The 20,831-nt window shown below is 36.7% G+C and overlaps 2 protein-coding genes across 3 annotated transcripts; both read left to right on the top strand.

The window, feature by feature from the left end:
• The first annotated feature begins 8,324 nt into the window (after positions 1–8,324).
• On the top strand, positions 8,325–10,145 carry LOC102213462 (CMRF35-like molecule 3). Its single transcript, XM_005731686.1, has 4 exons — positions 8,325–8,422; positions 8,517–8,885; positions 9,663–9,714; positions 9,863–10,145. Exons 1-4 carry the CDS (start codon positions 8,386–8,388, stop codon positions 9,963–9,965), a joined length of 561 nt encoding a protein of 186 aa, XP_005731743.1. The 5' UTR covers positions 8,325–8,385; the 3' UTR covers positions 9,966–10,145.
• Positions 10,146–14,882: 4,737 nt separating this feature from the next.
• On the top strand, positions 14,883–19,820 carry LOC102212990 (cell division control protein 42 homolog). Of its 2 annotated transcripts, none has more exons than XM_005731685.1 (6): positions 14,883–15,204; positions 15,734–15,883; positions 15,973–16,045; positions 16,146–16,255; positions 17,629–17,826; positions 18,683–19,820. In XM_005731685.1, the coding sequence occupies exons 2-6, from the start codon at positions 15,779–15,781 to the stop codon at positions 18,770–18,772; spliced, it is 576 nt and encodes a 191-aa protein (XP_005731742.1). In that variant the 5' UTR covers positions 14,883–15,204; positions 15,734–15,778; the 3' UTR covers positions 18,773–19,820. The 2 variants fall into 2 exon arrangements, with proteins under 2 accessions (XP_005731742.1, XP_005731741.1); XM_005731684.1 differs by lacking the exon at positions 18,683–19,820 and adding an exon at positions 17,997–18,664 and having other exon boundaries at positions 14,885–15,204.
• Positions 19,821–20,831: the final 1,011 nt, after the last annotated feature.

Here is a 20,831-nt window from a genome sequence, read left to right as displayed (position 1 = left end):
ATCTTATCTTATCTTATCTTATCTTATCTTATCTTATCTTATCTTATCTTATCTTATCTTATCTTATCTTATCTTATCTTATCTTATCTTATCTTACTATCCCCCAGTCATGTTTGTCCCATCTGTAATAACTTAAAATAAAATAAAACAAAATACAATAAATAAATAATATTAACAAAGGTCAATCAAATGGACCAATACAGCAAGGCCGTGATGATCCACTTGGTAAAGTGAATCTGTTGGGCATCTTTCTTGGCCTTCAGACAACAATTTTGATGGTGAAAGAACCAAACGGGACAGGCAAGAGAAAAAAATAAATGTTCTTTTCACCTTTCCTCCTATATGGCAAAGATAAATTCTTCACACTTAATATATGAATGTACTGAATACATATAGGTTATGGAGATTAGACCATTTTAACTTAGTTCAGTAACTCATCACAGCCAAAAACTGCCCTGACAAATGAAAAATACGTATTCTCTGTGTGTCTGTACCCTTGATCTGGAAGTTCTTGATGATGTCATAGCCCATGGATATGCTGTGGTTTTCCTTTGTAATCATATGGCAAATCCCAAGGCTGACTCCATACTTCAGTTACTTCATCTGTCAAAGACTCACAGATTCGTGCTGTCACAAAGCAGGGCATCAGTGACAGCATGAAATGTCATCAGTTATTTAATCAGGAGTGTGTCTTACTTTAAACAACCAACTTATTCTGAGGCCGTGCATGTGCTTTTGTATATATAACTGCAACTATATCTTACAGATGTAAACCTACAGAAACTGTGTGTGCGTGCGTGCGCTGTACAAAACACCCAATTTCAATGAAGATATTCGAATACTCACCACAGCTAAATAGCCACTCTTATCCTAGGAGCATTTGAAGTTACTGTACTCACAAACCATAAAATTCATATGTCATAATATTAATATCCAGGGCCTTAGTGGTGAAAAACAAAACCTTACAATGGCAACAGGTTTAGGTTAATTATTTCAGGGTCCAGGAGTTCATTTTTAGAGCCATTTCATTCAACTGCAATGCACTATAATGTTTCAAATGCATACTGGCCACGCTTGTCAATATGATAAGCAGAATCAATGGTCTCCTTTCCAGCCAACACAGCAGCAGACATAAGAAGACAAGCCTTGTTGCACTGCTTGGTCTCATTCTGAAAGTCAGGTTTCATCTCTTCCTCTGAATGTCAGCAGATATCAAATATTTAGTGCTGAACTTCAGATATCATGATTTTTAATATGTTCAGGTGGTGAGCTGGACACCCCGTGGGGTTTTATTGTGGCATTTTGTCACATTGCTATCAGGTACAGAATTATTTAAAGCTTACTGACACTAAAAGTACAAGTGGAGTAGAAGACTAGACACTCCAAATAAACAGATAAATAAATAATGTTATAATAACTCCAGGAAAACCTCAGGAGTCCTCAGGAGGGCATTGTCTGAATGCTGGCTAGTCTCAGTCAATGTCAAACGCATACTTCCTCAGGAATTAAATAATTGAATTAATGATGGTCTGATGGTTGGCAGAACTCATGCTGGGGTGGAGGTGGACGTCAAAGCAAGTGGCAGGCAGGCTAAAGAGAGCTGCCAATTAGTATCAGCTATTTGTGCAATTTTCTCATCCTAGTCAAAATCTTATTCAGAGAGAAAAGACTTGCTTGCCGAGTTCTGCCAGTGAATCCAATACTTTGTACTGCAGTGACAACTAAACCACTCCCATACACCTAACTGTGTAAAATATTGTTCCTTAAATGAAATACCATATTTAAAAAAATTCCAAACAAATTATTTTATGTACTCCTTCATTCTTCTGGCCATTGATCTGACTTTAAAGCACCATGTTTTTTAAACTACCCCCAAAAAATAATAGCAAAGGCATATAGAAGATAAGTTCAGGCTTAAGTGGGTGTCCACCTAAGTTAACGACTGGATGGTTATCTTGGAAAACTACTTAACTAGGGAGATGAAACTTCTACATACAACCACAATTCCCAGCCAGTACTTTGCAAATGAATATCTCCTACTAGGAGGTCAACAGGCTGACTCACTTTTATAGACACCTAATTTAACAAAACATTACAAAATGCTACATCTATGAAATGGGGTTATTTGCAGAAGATTTAACAAAAACATGTGACTGCTTATCAGGATTCCAGGCATAGTCTCTACAGGTATGCTTAGTCCTTGTGTGAAGGACTCTTCTATTCAAGGAAAACACAATTACAAAAGTAGTTCAGCAGCAAATAGCGAGCTGATATAAAATATTATACAAAAACCTCAAAAGACCATTGATAAATTTGTCAAACCTGTTTGTTTAGAATGCAAAACTACATTTAATACTCTCATCTAAGAGCTTTTTACTTTTTAAATTTCTATAGTGTGGAATAAATGACAAACCAATGCCAGGAGACAGACCAAAACAACATGAAAGATGGATGTTTATGATTTTGCGAAAGTGCAGGGATTAATGATATGAAATATGCCTTTGTGTCATGCTGTAAATTTTATGTTACTGTTGAGCAGTGACATAGGACATTAAGAGTCAACTCACACAAACAACAGACAAAATTGCCTTTGAAAACCTATTTAGGTTGCAGATATGTGATGATAAATAAGTTTGACAACTCTAATCACGCCTAAAGAAGGGTCATGATATGTCATAAAGAATGATTTGCATTCAATCCAGTGCATTCCCAGGGTAAATGGAGACCTTATCTAGTCATTTCAGCTTCTATTATAATAACCCTCTATATCTTTAACTGTTTATATCATTTTTAAAGAGCTGCTGTCAGTGGAAAGCACCTTGGATGAAACAAGAGCCTCAAAGCAGAAGTAGTCCCACTTGAATTTCCAAAACTATTTGCTGATGTGGCTGCAAAAAGCCAAAGGTCAAATAAATGTCAAGCAGGCTGAGAGTAGGATGTTTCATTTATATACCGTACTGATTTTTTGGTTACAAGTGAAAAACAATCCAGTTTAAGCTGTCACTAAGGGCATTTTGTCAATTCAGAAGAGTTAATTTAGTATACCCCAATTCTTACCTTGGGGTATAAGTCAAAGACCAATTTGTCATATATTATACACATACATTATACATTTCTTCACAAAAATATAACTCAAATATCTTAAATATTCACAAACCTGAAATGAGTTTCTTTGTATCTGGTAGAAATGATTCTCTATGTGTTATACATGAAATTTATGTAGCTAAGGGTTTTCAGAAACAGATGTGCACATGGGTGTTGCAACCACATTGCTAATTTAGTCACAGGCACATGCATGCAATGGGATAGTTCTGTTTTTTGTAGGCTGACTATCTAAGTGTTAACACAAATTAGCATCATTAAAGGTTCCTCACAAAAAGTTTTGTATTAACAGTTTGGTTTTTTATTATGAGGCATAATATACAATGGGATATATCAGTTTTTAGCATGTTGTCCCATTTGTCTTATGTTGAGATCGGGGCTCTGAAGAAGTTTGTTTGTGTGAGCAAAGCTCTAAACTGAAAAAATAGCTCTGTTAATTTTTCATACCTTTAGATACTAATGAAAGGCAATTTGTTATTTGCTACACGTAAAATACATAATAACAAATCAAAATATTAAAAATAATCTTCCCTTCAACATGAATAATCAAATTATCAAGCCCACTAAAGTTCTACAGTACAAATGTAATGGGTACATAAAATATTGAAACCCATAAAAGGAAACTAAGTGTGATTTTTTATTATAATACTGGCATCCGTTCCATCATTACTGAGCCATTAGAATGCATAATGGTACAAAATGGCAAAGAATCAAATTAGAGGAATAAAAGCCTGAGGAAAACCATACAAATGCAATATATGTGAAGCAATGGGAGAACATTGTTTGTCCCACAGCTATTCATATCTTCAAAATAATTTTAAAGATTTGAGAAAGTCTGATGAGGCTATGCAGCAGACTGTTGTTAGAGACGAAGAAAACAACTGGATTAGGAAATCAGACTGTACATTACGTGGTGTGACAGGCTGATATTTAGTGCCACCTACTGTTGGAATAAATCAGCTTAAAGTACCCTTTCTGAATTTCTCAGAAAAAGGATGAAATGTTAGACAGTCATTCCAAAGAGATGACAAAGAATAAAAGGCAGATTTCTGATGCTTTACATGAACATGAAAATCATTAAGAGCAAGACAGACAGATGGATGGATAGATCTGGTCACTCCCAACAAAAAACTTAGCATTTTCATCTCTGCCACCTCTGACTCAGCCTCCTGTCTTTTTGTTAGTGCCAGCACCTCCAAATCGTCGGATAAATCGTATCAGATCTCACTGACATCTTTTAAACTTCCCTGTTTGTACTTGCTGCTATCCTTCTATTACAAATCACCCTTAAAATTCGTCTCCACCCACTCCACCCTGCCTGCACTCTCTTGTTCAACCCTCTTGTGCTCTGTCCATTGCTTTGCATGGCTTACCCCAGGTAATTTAACTTACATATGGAAATAAAGTAACAGAAATTATACACAGCACTTTTATTTTAAATCAACAGAACGACCGAGTTTATATGCAGAGGGCACAGTTCTTCTCTTTTGTTCCCCTAAAGTATAAAGTCCCAGAAAACCAAATCTCACAAACAATTAATATACAGCACTCTGAAAACAGTTCACACTGTAAGCATCTAGATAAATTGATTTCTTTTTCTTTTAGTAGAACGCTTTTGAGTAGGTGTATCTTTAAGTATTTCTTTTTGAAACAAGTACAAGTAGAAGAACATTTGGTTACTAAGCTGTTACTTCATATAAAAGAAGCTCAGTAAATTTTAAAAATGCTGGAGGCAATAATGAGGAAAGCATTAATTTATCAAGGTGAGCTGTTTGGCCAAAAGAAACAGCTGAGTGTGTTCTAAAAAAACAAAACAAAAAAACACACATAAACCCCCCACAAAACATTGGAAAATGGTAAATAAGCTGGTAAACCATGGAGCACAAAATATTGGACAACTGAAATACGTTTTGATGGTGAAGGAAAAAAACAACTTTTAACCACTTTTAAGAGACAAAAATTCTGATAAAACTGAGGTTATTGTACTTGGCCATAAAAATCTTAGAAATATTTATCCCAGAACAGTGTGATGAATCTTGGAGTCATTTTTGAAGAGGATATTTCCTTCAGTGCACATGTTAAAGACATATGTAGGACTTCTTTGTTCCATTTGTGCAATATCTCTACAATGAGTAACATCCTGTCTCGGAGTGACACCAATAATTAGTTCATGCATTTATTACTTCAAGGCTGGACTACTGTAATTTGTTATTATCGGGATGTCCTAAAAACTCCTGGAAAAAAAGCCTTCATTTGATCCAAAATGCTTACTAGATTCCCAATTTGAATTCAGGAGACAGACACCGTCCCTACTTCTATGATTAACCTTAAAACTTTCCTTTTTGCTAAAGCATATAGGTAGGGCTGGATCACATGACCCTGAATCCTCCCTTAGTTACGCTGCAATAGGTGTAGGCTCGGAGATTACCATGATGCACTGAGTATTTTCTTCAGCCACCTTTTCCAGTTATAATGTGTTATACAGCTCTCTTCATTTAATCATTAGTTATTATTAATCTAGTCTAGTCTTTTGTCCTGTCTTCCTCCCCTCACCCCAACGGTCACAGCAGATGACCGCCCCTCCCTGAGCCTGGTTCTGCTGGAGTTTTTCCTTCCCACTTGCTCAATAGGGGTCATATGATTGCTGGGTTTTTCTCTGTTGTACTATTTTATTGTCTACCTTAGAATATACAGTGCATTGCAGTATAAATAAAACTAAATTGAATTGAATTGAAAATGATCAGGACAATGGAGAGGGTAAAAAAACCCCACACAAAATACCTCATGGCCCAAAGCATACTCTGTTATCTGTCAAACACGGTCGAGTTTCTGTTAGGGTTTGGCCATATGGCTGCCAATGTAGCTGGCCCCCACTGGCATTTATTGATGATCTCATTGCTGACAGAAGCAACAGGATGAATGCAGAATTATATGAGAGCAGTCTGTGTGCTCAGATTCAGCCAAACACATAAAACATATTGGACAGCAGTTCATCATTCAGCAGGACAAGGATACTAAACAAACAACTACAGCAACCGAAGACTATACAACTACTTACTGGCAGGAGAGTACACAGCAGTGACAAAATCTTTCTTTACTTGACTGTCAAACAAAAATCTCTTCCTCATACATTGCAAAATGAAGGCTTTTCTCACTGTTACATTCTGTTGCCATGTTTTCTTATTTACTTGCCATGTCCTACAGCAGCTGTGACTCAGTAGTTGGAGCCTTCCAGCTACCAACCTGATGGTTGTTGGTTTGATCCTAAAAGAGTGAGTGTGTGCATGATAGATAGAGAGCCCTTAAAGGCATAGAGTAAAGCAGTGAATCAATGTGTAAGTCTCTAGAAATAAGGGTGCTATAAGAGGAACTATGGTACTGCATGACATTAGGATATTGAGACAACTATATGAGGACAGTGTTAGGATGTGTGGTCAGAGTGACAGATGGGTTTAAAGCGGTGGTGCGATTACATTAGGAAACCATCAGGAAGCCCATTCATGTTTGTGAGGTTGCCAGATTAACAGATGAGGTTAGAGAGGAGTTTGTGGACTATAATGTTTGCAGATGACACTGTATTCATGGATGTAGTGAAGGAGGACATGCAGAGGGTTGGTGGTGTGACACAGGAAATAACTGGAGATTCGTATTATTGTATTATGTTTGTATTATTGTAGGGTCTCTACCCTACAATGCTAATATAAAGCACTTCAAGGCAACTCTTGTTGTGATTTGGCACTTTAGACATAACATTAAATTGAACTGAAAATTGAGATGGTGAGATGGAGTGAGATGGTAAATGGTAAATGGCCTGTATTTGTATAGTACTTTACTAGTCCCTAAGGACCCCAAAGCGCTTTACACGTTCAGTCATCCACCCATTCACACACTGGTGATGGCAAGCTACATTGTAGCTACAGCTGCCCTGGGGCGCACTGACAGAGGCGAGGCTGCCGGACACTGGCGCTCTGACCACCACCAGTAGGCAACGGGTGAAGTGTCTCTCCCAAGGACACAACGACCGAGACTGTCCAAGACAGGGCTCGAACCGCAGATCATCTGCTGTGGCCACTCCTAAAGGGAGCAGCCAGATGAAGAAGATCGAGAAGGTATATTCTTAATCTACCTTCTCGATCTACCTAAGATTCCTACCTAACCTAGCTAAGATTCCTAATTAAATTATCTATACTTAACAAAAAGTTATGTATTGTAAGTATATATGGCCCAAATGTTGATGACCCCTCATTCTTCCACGCTATTTTATTGAACACCTAGATTGCTCACTTGTTCTTGGGGGCCACCTCAACTTTGGACTAAATAAAGAAATGGACAGGCTGAATACAGCAGGAACTCAGCACAACTGGCTGTTCACAAATATAGTTAAACAGTACATGAGGCATTCCGGACTTTGCGACACATGGCGTTCCCTTCACCCCAGCCGTAAGGAATATATTTTCTTCTCATATGTCCATGACTCCTACTCTTGTCTGGATTATTTCCAAGTCAGCAGCTCACTGTTGAATGACACTTCAGACACTGAGATACACCCGATAGCTGTCAGTGATCATACTCCTGTATCTTTAATTCTAATACATAAGAAGATCATTCCGGCAAGTAAAAGCTGGAGATTTAATACATCATTGCTTAAAGATGAAGATTTTATTAAATATTTTTAAAAAGAGTGGGCTTTATATTTAGACTGTAGTGACCTGCCTGGAACATCAGCATCTGTTCTCTGGGAAGCAGGGAAAGCTGTGATGAGAGGTAAAATGATTTAATTCTCATCACATAAAAAGAGAAAACAAACATATTCAGAAATTATACGAAATCATCAAATCTTTAGAAGAAGCCTATGTGTCCTTCCAGGAACAGGAAATATTGAAGAAAATATGACAAACAAAACTAGAATTCAATGAAATTATTCATTAAAAACACACACACACACACACAATTCTTAGTACAAAGACCCAACTTACTTAATTTGATAGACCATTCACGTAGCAAAAACACTGGAAATTGTTATTTACAGCTTGCAAAAATTTGGTTTTGGAAAGTCTTTCCTAAACTCGTTAAAAGTATTATATAATATTCTTTCTTTTGCGTTGTTGCCTGTTGTTGCCTAGTCCTGTGTCCTTGTTTATCGTGATGTCAAGGATTTCCTGTCATTTGGCTGTGGTATTTTGAGCAATGGGAGAGTATGACACAGTATGACATTACTGCGCAAGACCAAAGGAGAAGTTGCCTAGCTGGTGTTTTCTTACCCTTTAACTTTTCATAACGACCATGAGGACCTCTGGAACATTTGTCTGCCTATTTAATGGTAATCTATCAAAAGTACTTGCCTTGCCATTTTTTTCTTCAATTGCAAACTTATCTGATTAACATGTGATGTTAAATGGTTTGGGATTTTGCAGGTCCAGCTTTCTGTTTGTTTTTGTGGATAATACAGCATGCAGCGGAATCACTTCTGCTTTCAGCTCCAGAGGTGGTAAAAGCAACAAACAGAGGGTCTGTAAAGGTGCCTTGTCAGTATGACCTTCAGTACAAAAAAAACACAAAGTACTGGTGCAGAGGAAAGATATATGAGTTTTGCAGGATAGTGGTAAAGACACCAAAGAACCGTTCTACCAACAGAACCTTCATTGCTGATGATAAGGAAGCGGGAGTGTTCAGTGTGACTATGACATCGATCAGACAAAGTGACGAAGATAAGTACTGGTGTGTCATCGCGACTCCTGGAAGAAATATCTTTACTGGTGTCAGCCTCCTCGTCTCCCAAGCAGGTAAACTTCAGCTTCAGACACTTTATCATCAGATGTGCTATTGCTGATTCAGTAGTTTCTTTCTTTGATTACACAGAATAATCACCAAACTTTAAAGTTGTAAATGTAATCTATTACTACTCTAGAAAGGCCAGCTCGAGTGTTGTCTGAACCTTTTGGCTAAACTAGTTAACACATTGTTTGCCTCACAATCATGTTGTTTGTGATCTGAACGACCAAGTACGTTTCTGAGTAAGATTCTTATAATTTTCAAATCTAGGTGACCATCTATATTCATCTGAGACACTGACAATTTATCAACATCTTAATCAAAGACTGATCATAATTGTGGTGGGGATTTTTTAATGTTGCTCCACCACAGCGAAATATAACCCAACCACAAGTTGTACCTTTGATTTGACCTTCTAACTATTAGCATATGAGTCTGAGAACACCTCTTAAATTACACTGCTTGTCATCTAGTAGGTAGTATGGAGCAGAAAATATATTGTATATAAAAGATGATTAAACTTTAACAAAAGCTATATTGTAAAAATGGTCATTTCTAATATTTGAATTTTTCCACTTTCAAATTTAATTGTTGTTTCTCATTATTTCCATTAGCTTATAAGATATTATGTTATTATTAGATATCAGATTATTTCTTGTTCTCAACATCTGTTGAAAACACCTGATAACGCTCTGAACTGCTTTCTAATGCGATTATAAGGGGAAAGTCAGTATTAATATCATGAATATCATTTACTGACTTTTAATGCAAAGTCTTCTTATCCACAGTGACAACCCCAACCACCAGCACACAAATTACTCCAATTCAAGATGAAAAAAGGTGAGAAGAGTCTAAGGCTATTAAACTGTTTACTATATCACCATCAACTCTTTATATGTAGTAGTAAACATTAGAATAATCATCTGTCCAGTACAAAAAGAGTAACAGATAGTAGTACGTATAATTTATTTATTTATTTTAAATCTAGTTCGTGGGTGACTCTACGTTGGATTCTCTTTATTTTGATGCTGTGTTCTTTGGCATCAACACATATCGCTGAATGGAGAATAAAGACTGCAAGGAAAATATGACTATGACAACCATTTTACCCTCAGAACCTATACATTAATAGATTAAGTCTTACACTGTCATCATTTTCAAAAGGAAACATGGGTAAATTGGTATTAACAAAATCCTACTAAAACTATTCTTCCAGTGGATGTTCATTCAATGTGTGACCTGAGCTGAAAATAAACCAAATGAAAAAGAGGCTTTCAGACTCTTTTGTTTTTTCTAAGTATTTAAATGATTTAAATGTCATTCATTTTAATGTCAGTGCCTAAGATAACTTTAGGCTCAACTATTGAATATCCTATCAGCTTAAAATTAACAGCCTCAAATCCTAGAGGGCCCTTGGCTTTCACTTAATTTATTTGCAGATCTCATATGGGCGGACACGATGATTGTTATTCTCTTTGCGATGAATCTCTGATATCTAAGATTTCTGTCAATATTGCATTCCAGAGATCTGAAAACCATGTGGAATAAAATTTTCTTCATATTCAAACACAGGGTGAACTATTGTGAGGAGCTCCTTCTAAAAGTCAAAACACTCACAATAAGTAGGTTGGATCATTAGGATCTCTCTAAAGTTATTTGAGGATTGCAATAATATAGTTTCACGCTTGCTTGACGTTTGCTTCTTGCCCTCAGTAATACATAATAGTCTAACAGGTTACCTGGAGCTGAAATGAGTTACTATCCAAGTTAATTGATGTAAACTTGTTAAAGTGATAATCAAAAGTGGATTACACTGAAATTCCTCAAAATTTTCCCATATTATGCACACAAAGAGAGGCAGTGATGATTAGTGATCATTGTCAAGCAGATTTGATTACCCTGGTAGTAATGGCTGTAAGACGTTGAACATCTATGACTGGTGTTCATTGCCATTACACCCCTATAGAATCTAATTCAATAACCCTGCATTTAATCTTATTTTATAGAAAAATATAATGTTCACTTTATCTCAGAGGCATTGAATCATTTATTCTCTCGCTGTGCTGCAATATGTGTTGCCTTTGATATTGTGTCCCTCGTGCAGGTGGGGGTGGACAACAACATCTCTGAAACCTTTTTAACTGCAGATATCAGGTATTTGTCACATGTTCCGGTAGCTATGTCAATGTAAAAGTAAGTCAGTATTCAAAATATCAGCACCATAGCACTAAAGCTGTCTGACTAATATCATTATTCACACCTGTGCTCTTCCAGCTGTTTGTGTAAAATAATTTCTGTCATGAGAGAAGAAAAAACACCATTCCCTTCATATGGAAAAACAGACTATAAGGTTTAGGTGAAACATTTCATTTTAGTCTTCTAGGTTGTATAACCCAGACCCAATAGCTATTTCAGTGCGCATCTGGGAATGTGAGTACAGTTTTGAGACAAGAAATACATTGTTTAATGCAGTGGTTCTCAAACTTTCACAATGAGTACCACCTTATAAAATATATGGCTCTTAAAGTACCACCCTTATGACCCACATTATAGTACAGTAGTATAGGCCTATTTAACACCATATACTGTTTACATGAGACAATTTTATTTCTTATATGAATGTTATTGTCATAAACAGGATGTGACAAGTGATAATAATAACAACTGTACTGCATTAAAACATTCACAGCAGGTGGGATATGCGGTCTTTAAGTGATGAGGTGACAAACCCGGCTTCCTGTTTTTAACATGTTTTAATGCTTTGTATCTTGTTCCATTTATTCTGAACAAGCCCCTAAAAAGTTAGTAATCACTGTCGGCCTCTCTCAGTTTTTATCACCACTATTCAATTAAAGCTAAATTTTTAAAACCTTACGATGTAACTAACTGACTACTGCCCAGCCCATGCAGCAATATATTAATGACTAACCTCGTATTGTAGTTTGATTATCTCAGTTTTTCTCTGACTGAAGTTTGGTCCGTTTACAGCATCCTGCCATGTGATTACATTTGTCCCTAACCATCGGGAACCATTGCGTTAACTTTATCAAGTGGAAAAAAGTTAGCATTCATCCTCCAGCTTCACTCTGTTTATATTATGCTAACCACAGCTGTATAGTGAGCCACCACGTAGCACATCATTATATAACAGCTAGCCCAACTTCAGTAACCGTAAAAAACTGTTTCGTTTTCTGTCTTAATTTATGTCGGAAGTGATAGCAGAACTATACATTTTAATTTTTCAGAAATCCCTCAATCAGAACATGGTATATTATTTAATCTTACAATTTTGGGAGAGACTTCTTGAGGGAGCCCACGTACCACCAGTGGTACGCATACCATAGATTGAGAATTACTGGTTTAATACAACAGTTTTCAGCCACCCCTTGTTTCATTTTATTCAGTTTCCAAGGACCCATTTTCTCCTTTTTTTTAATTCCATGCTATTGCTTAAAGTCTTAACCAATAGCAAAAGTCAGGCTTTTGCTATTGGTCTTTCAAGAGTCTTTCAAAGTTCCAATTCAGAAATTAGCTGTTTTTTTCACTTATTTTCAGAGGAAATCTTTTTTTGTTTGATAAGCCACTTAAACACTGACATATGGCTCATTCAAGAATAAAAAAGGCTTTGAACTCAAGGGCTGAACCAGTGTTGGGTCAACACATAACCAGAGGTGTGAAGCAACAAAGTACAAATACTTTGTTATTGCACTTAAGTAGAATTTTCAAGTATCTGTACATTACTTGAGTATTGATTTTACTAACAACTTTTTACTTTTACTCCCTACATTTTAAACAAATATCTGTACTTTATTCTCTTAACATTTTCAAAACAGACTCGTTACTTTTAGTTTAACGCATTTGAGAGGAGTTGTTATTTTAAAACACTGCAAGCCTTCAAACTTCAAACTGATTTGAGCCTGAACAATAACATGTGAAAGGCAATTATGTTTGCATGTTAGTCACCAGGAGATGCGGCATAAAAAGAGATGAAAGATACAAAAGTCTGTGTGTGCCATAGTCCGGGGTTGAAGGGGGATGGTGTTTTTATTCATTTATTTTTTGGCACAACATCCCATAAACTGCAGCTGCAGTACCTCACCATAAGACAGGCGAGCATAAAGGCGGTAACATCTTTTAAGTGACAGAATCAGCAGTTCAACTCATACTGGAGTACTGTTAACACTAGCATCTGTACTTTTCCCACGTCTGCACATAACAGACAACATAGCAAAGAACCAATTTTAGGTTGCATTGCTAGATACTTAGTTACTAGTAACTAAAATAAATTACTTACTTACCAGTAGCCTGGTAAGTAAGTAATTTATTCAAATATCTTTGCTTTAAGATGATTCGTTTTAAAAGGCATAAAATTGTAACTTGGCAAATTTGTTAACTGTGTCTTAAAAACAAACAAAAAAACAACAGCAGATGAACAGTATCTGAGATTATTTTTCTTACAAAATGAGAAAAAAGAAGAAAAAAAACATTGCAAAGACTTGGTACAGGACCTGAGTAATGCATCTGGACTTTCAGCCTCATCCGAAATGTTCTCAGTGGAAGGGTTTGTGTCAAGAAGTCATTCTTGTGGAGGGGAAACTCAAAAAAAAAAGGCTGAGGTCTAACGAACTGCACAAGAACTGGGCACCAAAGCATCTGATTGGCAACAGCCAACAAAAGGCAGCCAATCCGATTGTTCAGTCTGACGTCACTAGCCGTGTCTGGGTCTAAACTCCGCTGCAGGTCCATATATCAAACGATGACTGTGGCATTACTGAGAGTTGAAAAACTGTCTAAAGTCTTTCATCTTTAATAAAATGATCAGCGTTCTGCTCTACCAGGTGTAACAATTGAGTTTAACATCCAGGCATCCATGAAAACGGAATTTATGGCATTTAACGGAGTTAGAAGTTAGCAGGGAGTTAGCTCGCTAGCTTCTATCTAAATACAATATAGCATGTCCTGACTGCCGGGTTTTGGAAACAAATTAAAACGTACAGCTCTGCTATCACTTCCAGCATAAATGAAGACAGAAAACTAAACAGCAGTGACGTTTGTAGGGTTACTGAAGTTGGGCTAGCTGGTATATAATGATGTGCTACGTGACCGCTAGCGACACAGCTATGTTAGCTTAATATAAACAAGCTAACTTTTTTTCCAACGTGAGTGTTCTCGGTGGTCAGGAACAAATGTAATCGCATGGCAGGATGCTGTAAAAGGACCAAACTTCAGCCAGGAGAACAACTGAGATAATCCATCCACATATGAGGTTAGTCATTCATATACTGCTGCATGGGCTGGGCTGTAGTTTCATCCTAAGGTTTTAAAAACTGAGCTTAAATAAATGATTAGTGGTAATAAAAGCCGAGGGAGGTCAACAGTGATCACTGACTGTTTTAGGAGCTTTTTGAGATCAAATAGAAGAAAATACATAACATTAAACATGTTAACAACAGAAAAGCCATATTAAACGCAGACTACTTTAGACCCGGAAGTAGGATTCGTCGCGTCATCACTGAACAACCGGATATCCAAAGAATCCGAAGAAGAGCTTTATATGTCCTTCAACAAGCCTAGCCTCATGAAGGCTGGTTAAAGAAACTGCTTGCCTTAAAGAGTTGATGCTGTGTTGAATAATAAAGGTGGATATATCAAATATTGACTTTCAAGCTCACTGGTGTTGCAAAACCTCTGTTTTGCCATTATTTCTGTATTTTCATGTATGTTTCAAGACATTTCAATTAATCACTGCTCTGATTTCCAATTTTCGTAGCAAAATCGATGCTAAATAAATATAATAATCTTCTTATTCATACGCATATCACAATCACATGTAAATCTTATGAAGTCATTCGGATACTGTGTTGTGTTTACAATACCACCGGGAGGGGATACAAGGTGAGAGGAATTTAAGAAGATGACATCATAACTTCTGCAGCATGAACCTCGCGCTTAACCTCGTCTCAAGATACTACGTATCTTATAACAACGTGAGAGGAAGTCACCTTTCAGTCTAAAAGCACAGAAAGGAACGTTTGAAGCGTCATGCAAAAGAGTTCGTGCATCATATTAAACCTATATACAAATAAAACGCCTTAGAATAAAAATTTTACTTTCAGGTTTAGAGAACTAGCTTTTACAATGAATGGGTTTTGTAGCAACATGTAAATTTTTTACTTTGAAACTGTTGTCCGGTATTATTCCGTCTCGCTTGAAAGTCGTAGTGGAAGTCGCTACTCGCATACTGGCTGTACCAAGTTTTTGCTCGCTGGTGCCAACGCCCGGCGAAACAGACTGCTTACGTTAGCTAGCAGTGACACAAGAGGGACACGGGTACGTAGCTAAAACATGTAACTGGCATATTAGGAAGTTGTGCAGTCGTCCGATTTTGTTTGTGAACTACGCTTTTCTATATTGACCTCATAGAAACTAATGGAGCGTTTGTTTACACCCTTACGTTATCCGGCTGCTAAACTAGCTAACAAGTTAGCATTGCGTTAGCAGAGTTTGCTAAATGATGCGCAAACATGATTCAGTTGCCAGTAATTATTTAAGTAGTTATCGCCACATTTTGTGACTAATCTAAAAAATGTTTACATACACTAAACGTGGGAAGGTAATTAAATGAGTAAGCAAGTCATTAGCTAACGTTAGCCTTCAGACAATGTTGTTGATAGCTGGGTGTGACTCTTAGCTGTTTAATTCTAGAAAACTCCGCTGTTCTACTTGGGTTCCATCGTCTCATTAAGAAGTTATTCGCAGTGGATACGACAGAACATTTTAATAGCTTAATATTGTCTCTAGGTGTCTACAATATTGAATATTGGCCTAACCTTCGTCAATTGTCACCTCCTCCTTGCAGGTAACGTGATAAACGTGATTGCCAGCAGCTTCAGAAAGCACAGAGATGCAGACTATCAAGTGTGTGGTGGTGGGTGATGGAGCAGTGGGAAAAACCTGTCTGTTGATTTCATACACCACCAATAAATTCCCCTCAGAATATGTACCAACAGTAAGTTTTCACAAACAAAAAATAAATGTTTTCATTTCAATGTGCATCGTGGTTCAAAATATTCTGACATGTAACTTATTCTATCGCAGGTGTTTGACAACTATGCAGTAACTGTAATGATTGGGGGTGAACCATACACCCTTGGCTTATTTGACACTGCAGGTACAATTCATTTTAGTTCCACTTTTAGTTAAATGTGTTAGTTTTATTTAGTCTGTCTCTTGGTAAATTATTTATGTGTATGTGTGTGGTCTCTCCTTAGGTCAGGAGGATTATGACCGGTTACGACCTCTAAGCTACCCGCAGACTGATGTCTTCTTAGTGTGTTTCTCAGTTGTTTCACCTTCCTCGTTTGAGAATGTGAAAGAAAAGGTATATGATTTTATTCTAAATACAGAATTTTTTTGGTTATTGAAACCCCGTAACCTGAGAAATTCCAAAATGGTCAAAATAATAAAGAACGTGAAATACTGATAATGAAGACAAAGACAACAAGCAGATCATGTTACCGCAGATAATGGTCCTAATAAAAGAGGTTGGGGGGAGTTTTTTTTGTTTGTTTGTTTCAAGAACCAGACAACTCTTGCTGCTCCCTCCCATTTCTTTCTTTCTCTCTTTCTTTATTTTCTCAGTTGCTGGATAATTTATACTTTGATCACTTTGGAACAGGTTTTGTGGGGAGAAATGCCAAGTCACTGATATGGATTCACCAACATCCCACTAGACCAATACCTCTAACCCTCATGTAGTGGCCTCCCACTATAGGATGTGAGGGCTGCCCAAAACAACTTTAACTGGTCTAGATAAGTAGAATTGTAAACAATATGCAATAACTTTAGAGATAAAAGAAAGATTTATTGCACACAGAGCAGAAACACTGCTTGACCCTGGCCATTATTGACCCTTTCTGTGCCACCATGGCTACTTCTAATGAGGATCATCCTGAGCCATCCGTGGTGTCCAAGGTTATGACGAGCATAGTTTAGCAATAGTAGTGATGGTTCTAGTTTTATTATTGTAACCTTTTCCCCCCCTATTGCTCTATCCTGTAAATAATATCAATTTGGACTGAATAGAGCCTCACATTTCCACATAACCTCACAACACGTTCATACACATGCAGCTCAGTCACACGCACTAATTTTAATGAAATGTGAAATATGCAAATATATACCTAATGTATGCATGTTTTGCTTGTTTTTTTTTTTCTCTGTCTGTTCCACATGTTCTCTTTCGTTGTTTTTTTTCTGTCAGGGAACTAGGTTACAATGTTGTGCTGTGATTTCAAGACTGTATTTTATTTATTTTTTATCTTTTACAATCTGTTGTAGTATGTAATTCAGCCATACATGTTATGTGAAAATTAAGATAATATGGTTTGGTTAACACATTCTCTACTGAAGACACAAAACCCAGCCTTAGGGGGTCTAAAACTACTGTACTCTTACCGCTGGTTCTAAGCCTGGATAAATGGGACTTTAACAGCAGGTGTAAAATCTATGCTAAGTCAATTTTGGACCAAATTAAAATGTGACGACCCCTTGTAAAAATAATGGAGAAATTGAAAGTGCCTATTTTAATTTTAGGAATTGTAGAAATATCTGGTTAGTTTGTGGGTTTCTTTTTCTCTGTGGTCCTCCAATAATAGAAAAGTTTATGAAAATGCAGTGCATTTTCTGGCAGTCATGTAAAATAATCTGTAGATCCCTGTTTTTGATGAGTTTGTTTTGTTTTTTCCCCACCAGTGGGTTCCTGAGATAACTCACCACTGTCCCAAGACCCCTTTCCTGTTGGTAGGCACTCAGATTGACTTGCGTGATGACCCGTCTACAGTGGAGAAGTTAGCTAAGAACAAACAAAAGCCAATCACTCCTGAGACAGCAGAAAAGCTGGCTCGTGACCTTAAGGCAGTCAAATATGTTGAGTGCTCTGCTCTAACACAGGTAAGATCTCTCATTACACAATACACTAAAAACTGCTGTAACAAGCATGTTTCTGAATGCAATCTCTTAACATGGGTAGAAGTGCTTATGTTTTGCTAACACCACTTACCTAAAAACTCCCATCTAACACTGTGTACCTGTCTTTCTTCCTCCTTTTCCTCTTGCTGTAGCGGGGATTGAAGAACGTATTTGATGAGGCTATCCTAGCTGCTTTAGAGCCCCCCGAAACTCAGAGAAAGAGAAAATGCTGCTTGTTCTGATGTCTTCTTGAATCTTGCTTTGCCTCTCGATCGTATGCTGCTCATTCATTGTAAACAAATGTCTGTTACTAAAATAAGCCCCATGCTCTTTCAAACTTTAAACCTCTTTACCCATTAACCTTTTTCCTTTGTTTCATGTGTGCTTTCTTTTCAACTAATCTCAATAATTGTCCATGCTGCCTATTGACGATGGTGCCAATCTTTAGTTCTTCACCTTGTGGACGAGTCTGTGTAACCTGACATGTCTTTGAGGGGTGGTGGGTTGTTTTTGTTGGGGTTTTTTGTTGTTGTTTTTTGTTTTTTTTTAAAGCAAACATTCCCTTACATTAGCATTGAGCTCATTCGTTGTACCCTATTTAAGCATCAGTGCTACTGTCTTTGACAGTAATATCTTTTTTTTTTTTTCTACTGCAGCATCAAAATTTTCACAGGCTTTTGTCTTTAAGACAACTTGATCACGAGGAGAGACTTGTATAATGTTATTTCAATAAATGAAAATTTTGATTGCCATGCTCCATTTTTACTCAGCTTTCTTTTGCGCTCGCATATTTCCAGAAAATGGCTCTGTTTTGAATATTAATGTTTTGTTTCCACAGAAAGGATTAAAGAATGTGTTTGATGAGGCAATACTGGCTGCCCTGGAGCCACCTGAACCTAAGAAAAGACGTAAATGTGTTCTGCTCTAAGTTTCGCAGCAGTCTTCACACCAGTTTCCAAATCTAGGTTAACAGTACTGAAGAGGTTTTCTGCACAAGCACATTCCACTATAAGTTGAGATATTTTTAAATATTAGCCTTCTCACATACTTAACCTTAAAACATACTTTGTGTAAGACTGATACACTTTGTCATAATTTGATGCCATTGAAATTTTGTACACAATGTGAACACTGAATGCTGACACTTAAGAAAATTCTAAGGAACACTTGGAAGTAATGTTTTGGTTTGGCCACTTTATCTTTGCAGAGGTTTCCTTGCAAAAGAAGTGATTATGCAAAGATATTTTTATAGAGCTCCTGTTTCAAGAGTCCTATAAAATAGAGCTTTAATAAATTCCCTTAAAGTTATAAATTTGCATTGATTTACTACTTAGGTGTCTGTAGTTGCAACATACTGTAAATCCTGCTGTCATAAAATGCTTGTTTAGGGAAAGCTCCACTTAATCTTCTCAACATAGTCTTAAGGTAAATGTAAGAAACCTAAAGAAATATGGAACTTCTGGGTATGTTTTTATCGTCGGTCTGATAAAAGTGGAAAATCTATTTCACTGTTACTATGAGTTTGAGTACAACTATATCCAAGTCATTTGCTTTTTCTGACAAGCATCAAGGAGACGATGTATGTCCTCAGTGATCATCAACAGATGGTAAAGTTAAACTTTGTGGAAGTGTAACTACTCCTAATGTTTGGCCAGTGACCTATATTGTAAACTGCAGCACCATTAACAGGTTGAGATCCTGTGGAAGTTATTAAATTACTTAACTGATAATTATTGCCTTTGACTATCCATTCCTAGATTGTGGGCTTGAATTTAATTTGTAAATATAGTGAAAGTAACTCGTAACTTATTGACTGAAAATTTGTATGTCACTAATGAAAGACTGAAAGAACCTTAGCTGAAATCACATTAACCAGAATATATTTCTCTCTTATTTTTTATTCAATTTCACAAAGTTGGGACTGTATTTTTGTTTGTAATAAAGGTTCACAATAAAGCAGTATTATGATTATTAAATCCTACTTTCAATATTTCATTTTGTCATGTTATTAGATGGTTCAAACTTGAGAACCTGCCTATAGTTACACATACATACGTTTGAACTACCAAAGACATCAAAACTGATTATTCAGTCATTTTTTGTTACAAATGTTTATTATCAATAAGGAACAACAGGTCAATGCAAACATGGTTCTATCGTTGGTGAGCCAAATAACACTTCTAAAGTATTACAATAGAATTCAGATAAACCCAGGATAATCTCATTATTGAGGCATTATTGCCTCAAATAATGAGATCAGCCACTGACGCCTTCATGCAACTACAAATATGTTCTCACCCAAGTTTTAAAGTATATGAAGGAAAGGTCAGACACAACGTTCAAAAAGCCTGAGAGCAAAGCTGTATTTTTTTTTTTCAGGAATTGCAATAGCTCTTTGGTATTTAACCAACCTCAGCACAAAAATATGGTGATGTTAGAGATCCCCCATTGTGGAGTTTGTAGTCACTGTGGCTACATTACATGAAGAATGTTTCAAATGTTTTCTACAAGCCTGTTTAGATTTATGCATGTGCACTGGTGGGGGAATAAAAGACATGGTACAAAGTAACTGTAAAGCACAACAATACACTTTCATGAATACAGTATATGGTTTAATGTGTTAACATTTAAGCTCACATTATCATTTCCAGTTCTCACACTACAAAATGGAAAGTACAAAAGGCAGGTATCTTTAAGGCAAATGCATAGGTTTGGTTTAGGGCTGTAGCAATAATGTAAACAAAGTCACACTGCCAGACAAGTAAGTCAAGGTACACATGAACCCTTTCACACATGAATTATGACAACTTCAATCATCATTTTTCACAAGTATTTTTATTCATCTTTAGGCATGAAAAGATGAATAAAATACTTAAGAAAAAAATCCTGATTGAGGTTGTCATAATTCATGCATGACAGGGTGAAATAACAATAATTACAACGAAACATGTCATACAGGTATAGCAACATTAAACAGCCAGTGGGTG

This window comes from Pundamilia nyererei, unplaced genomic scaffold (assembly GCF_000239375.1).
Source record: "Pundamilia nyererei isolate P.nyererei 1_Seehausen unplaced genomic scaffold, PunNye1.0 scaffold00044, whole genome shotgun sequence".
Lineage (NCBI taxonomy): Eukaryota > Metazoa > Chordata > Actinopteri > Cichliformes > Cichlidae > Pundamilia > Pundamilia nyererei.
Note: the sequence above shows the minus strand (reverse complement) of the source record. Positions and strands in the feature narration are given on the sequence as shown.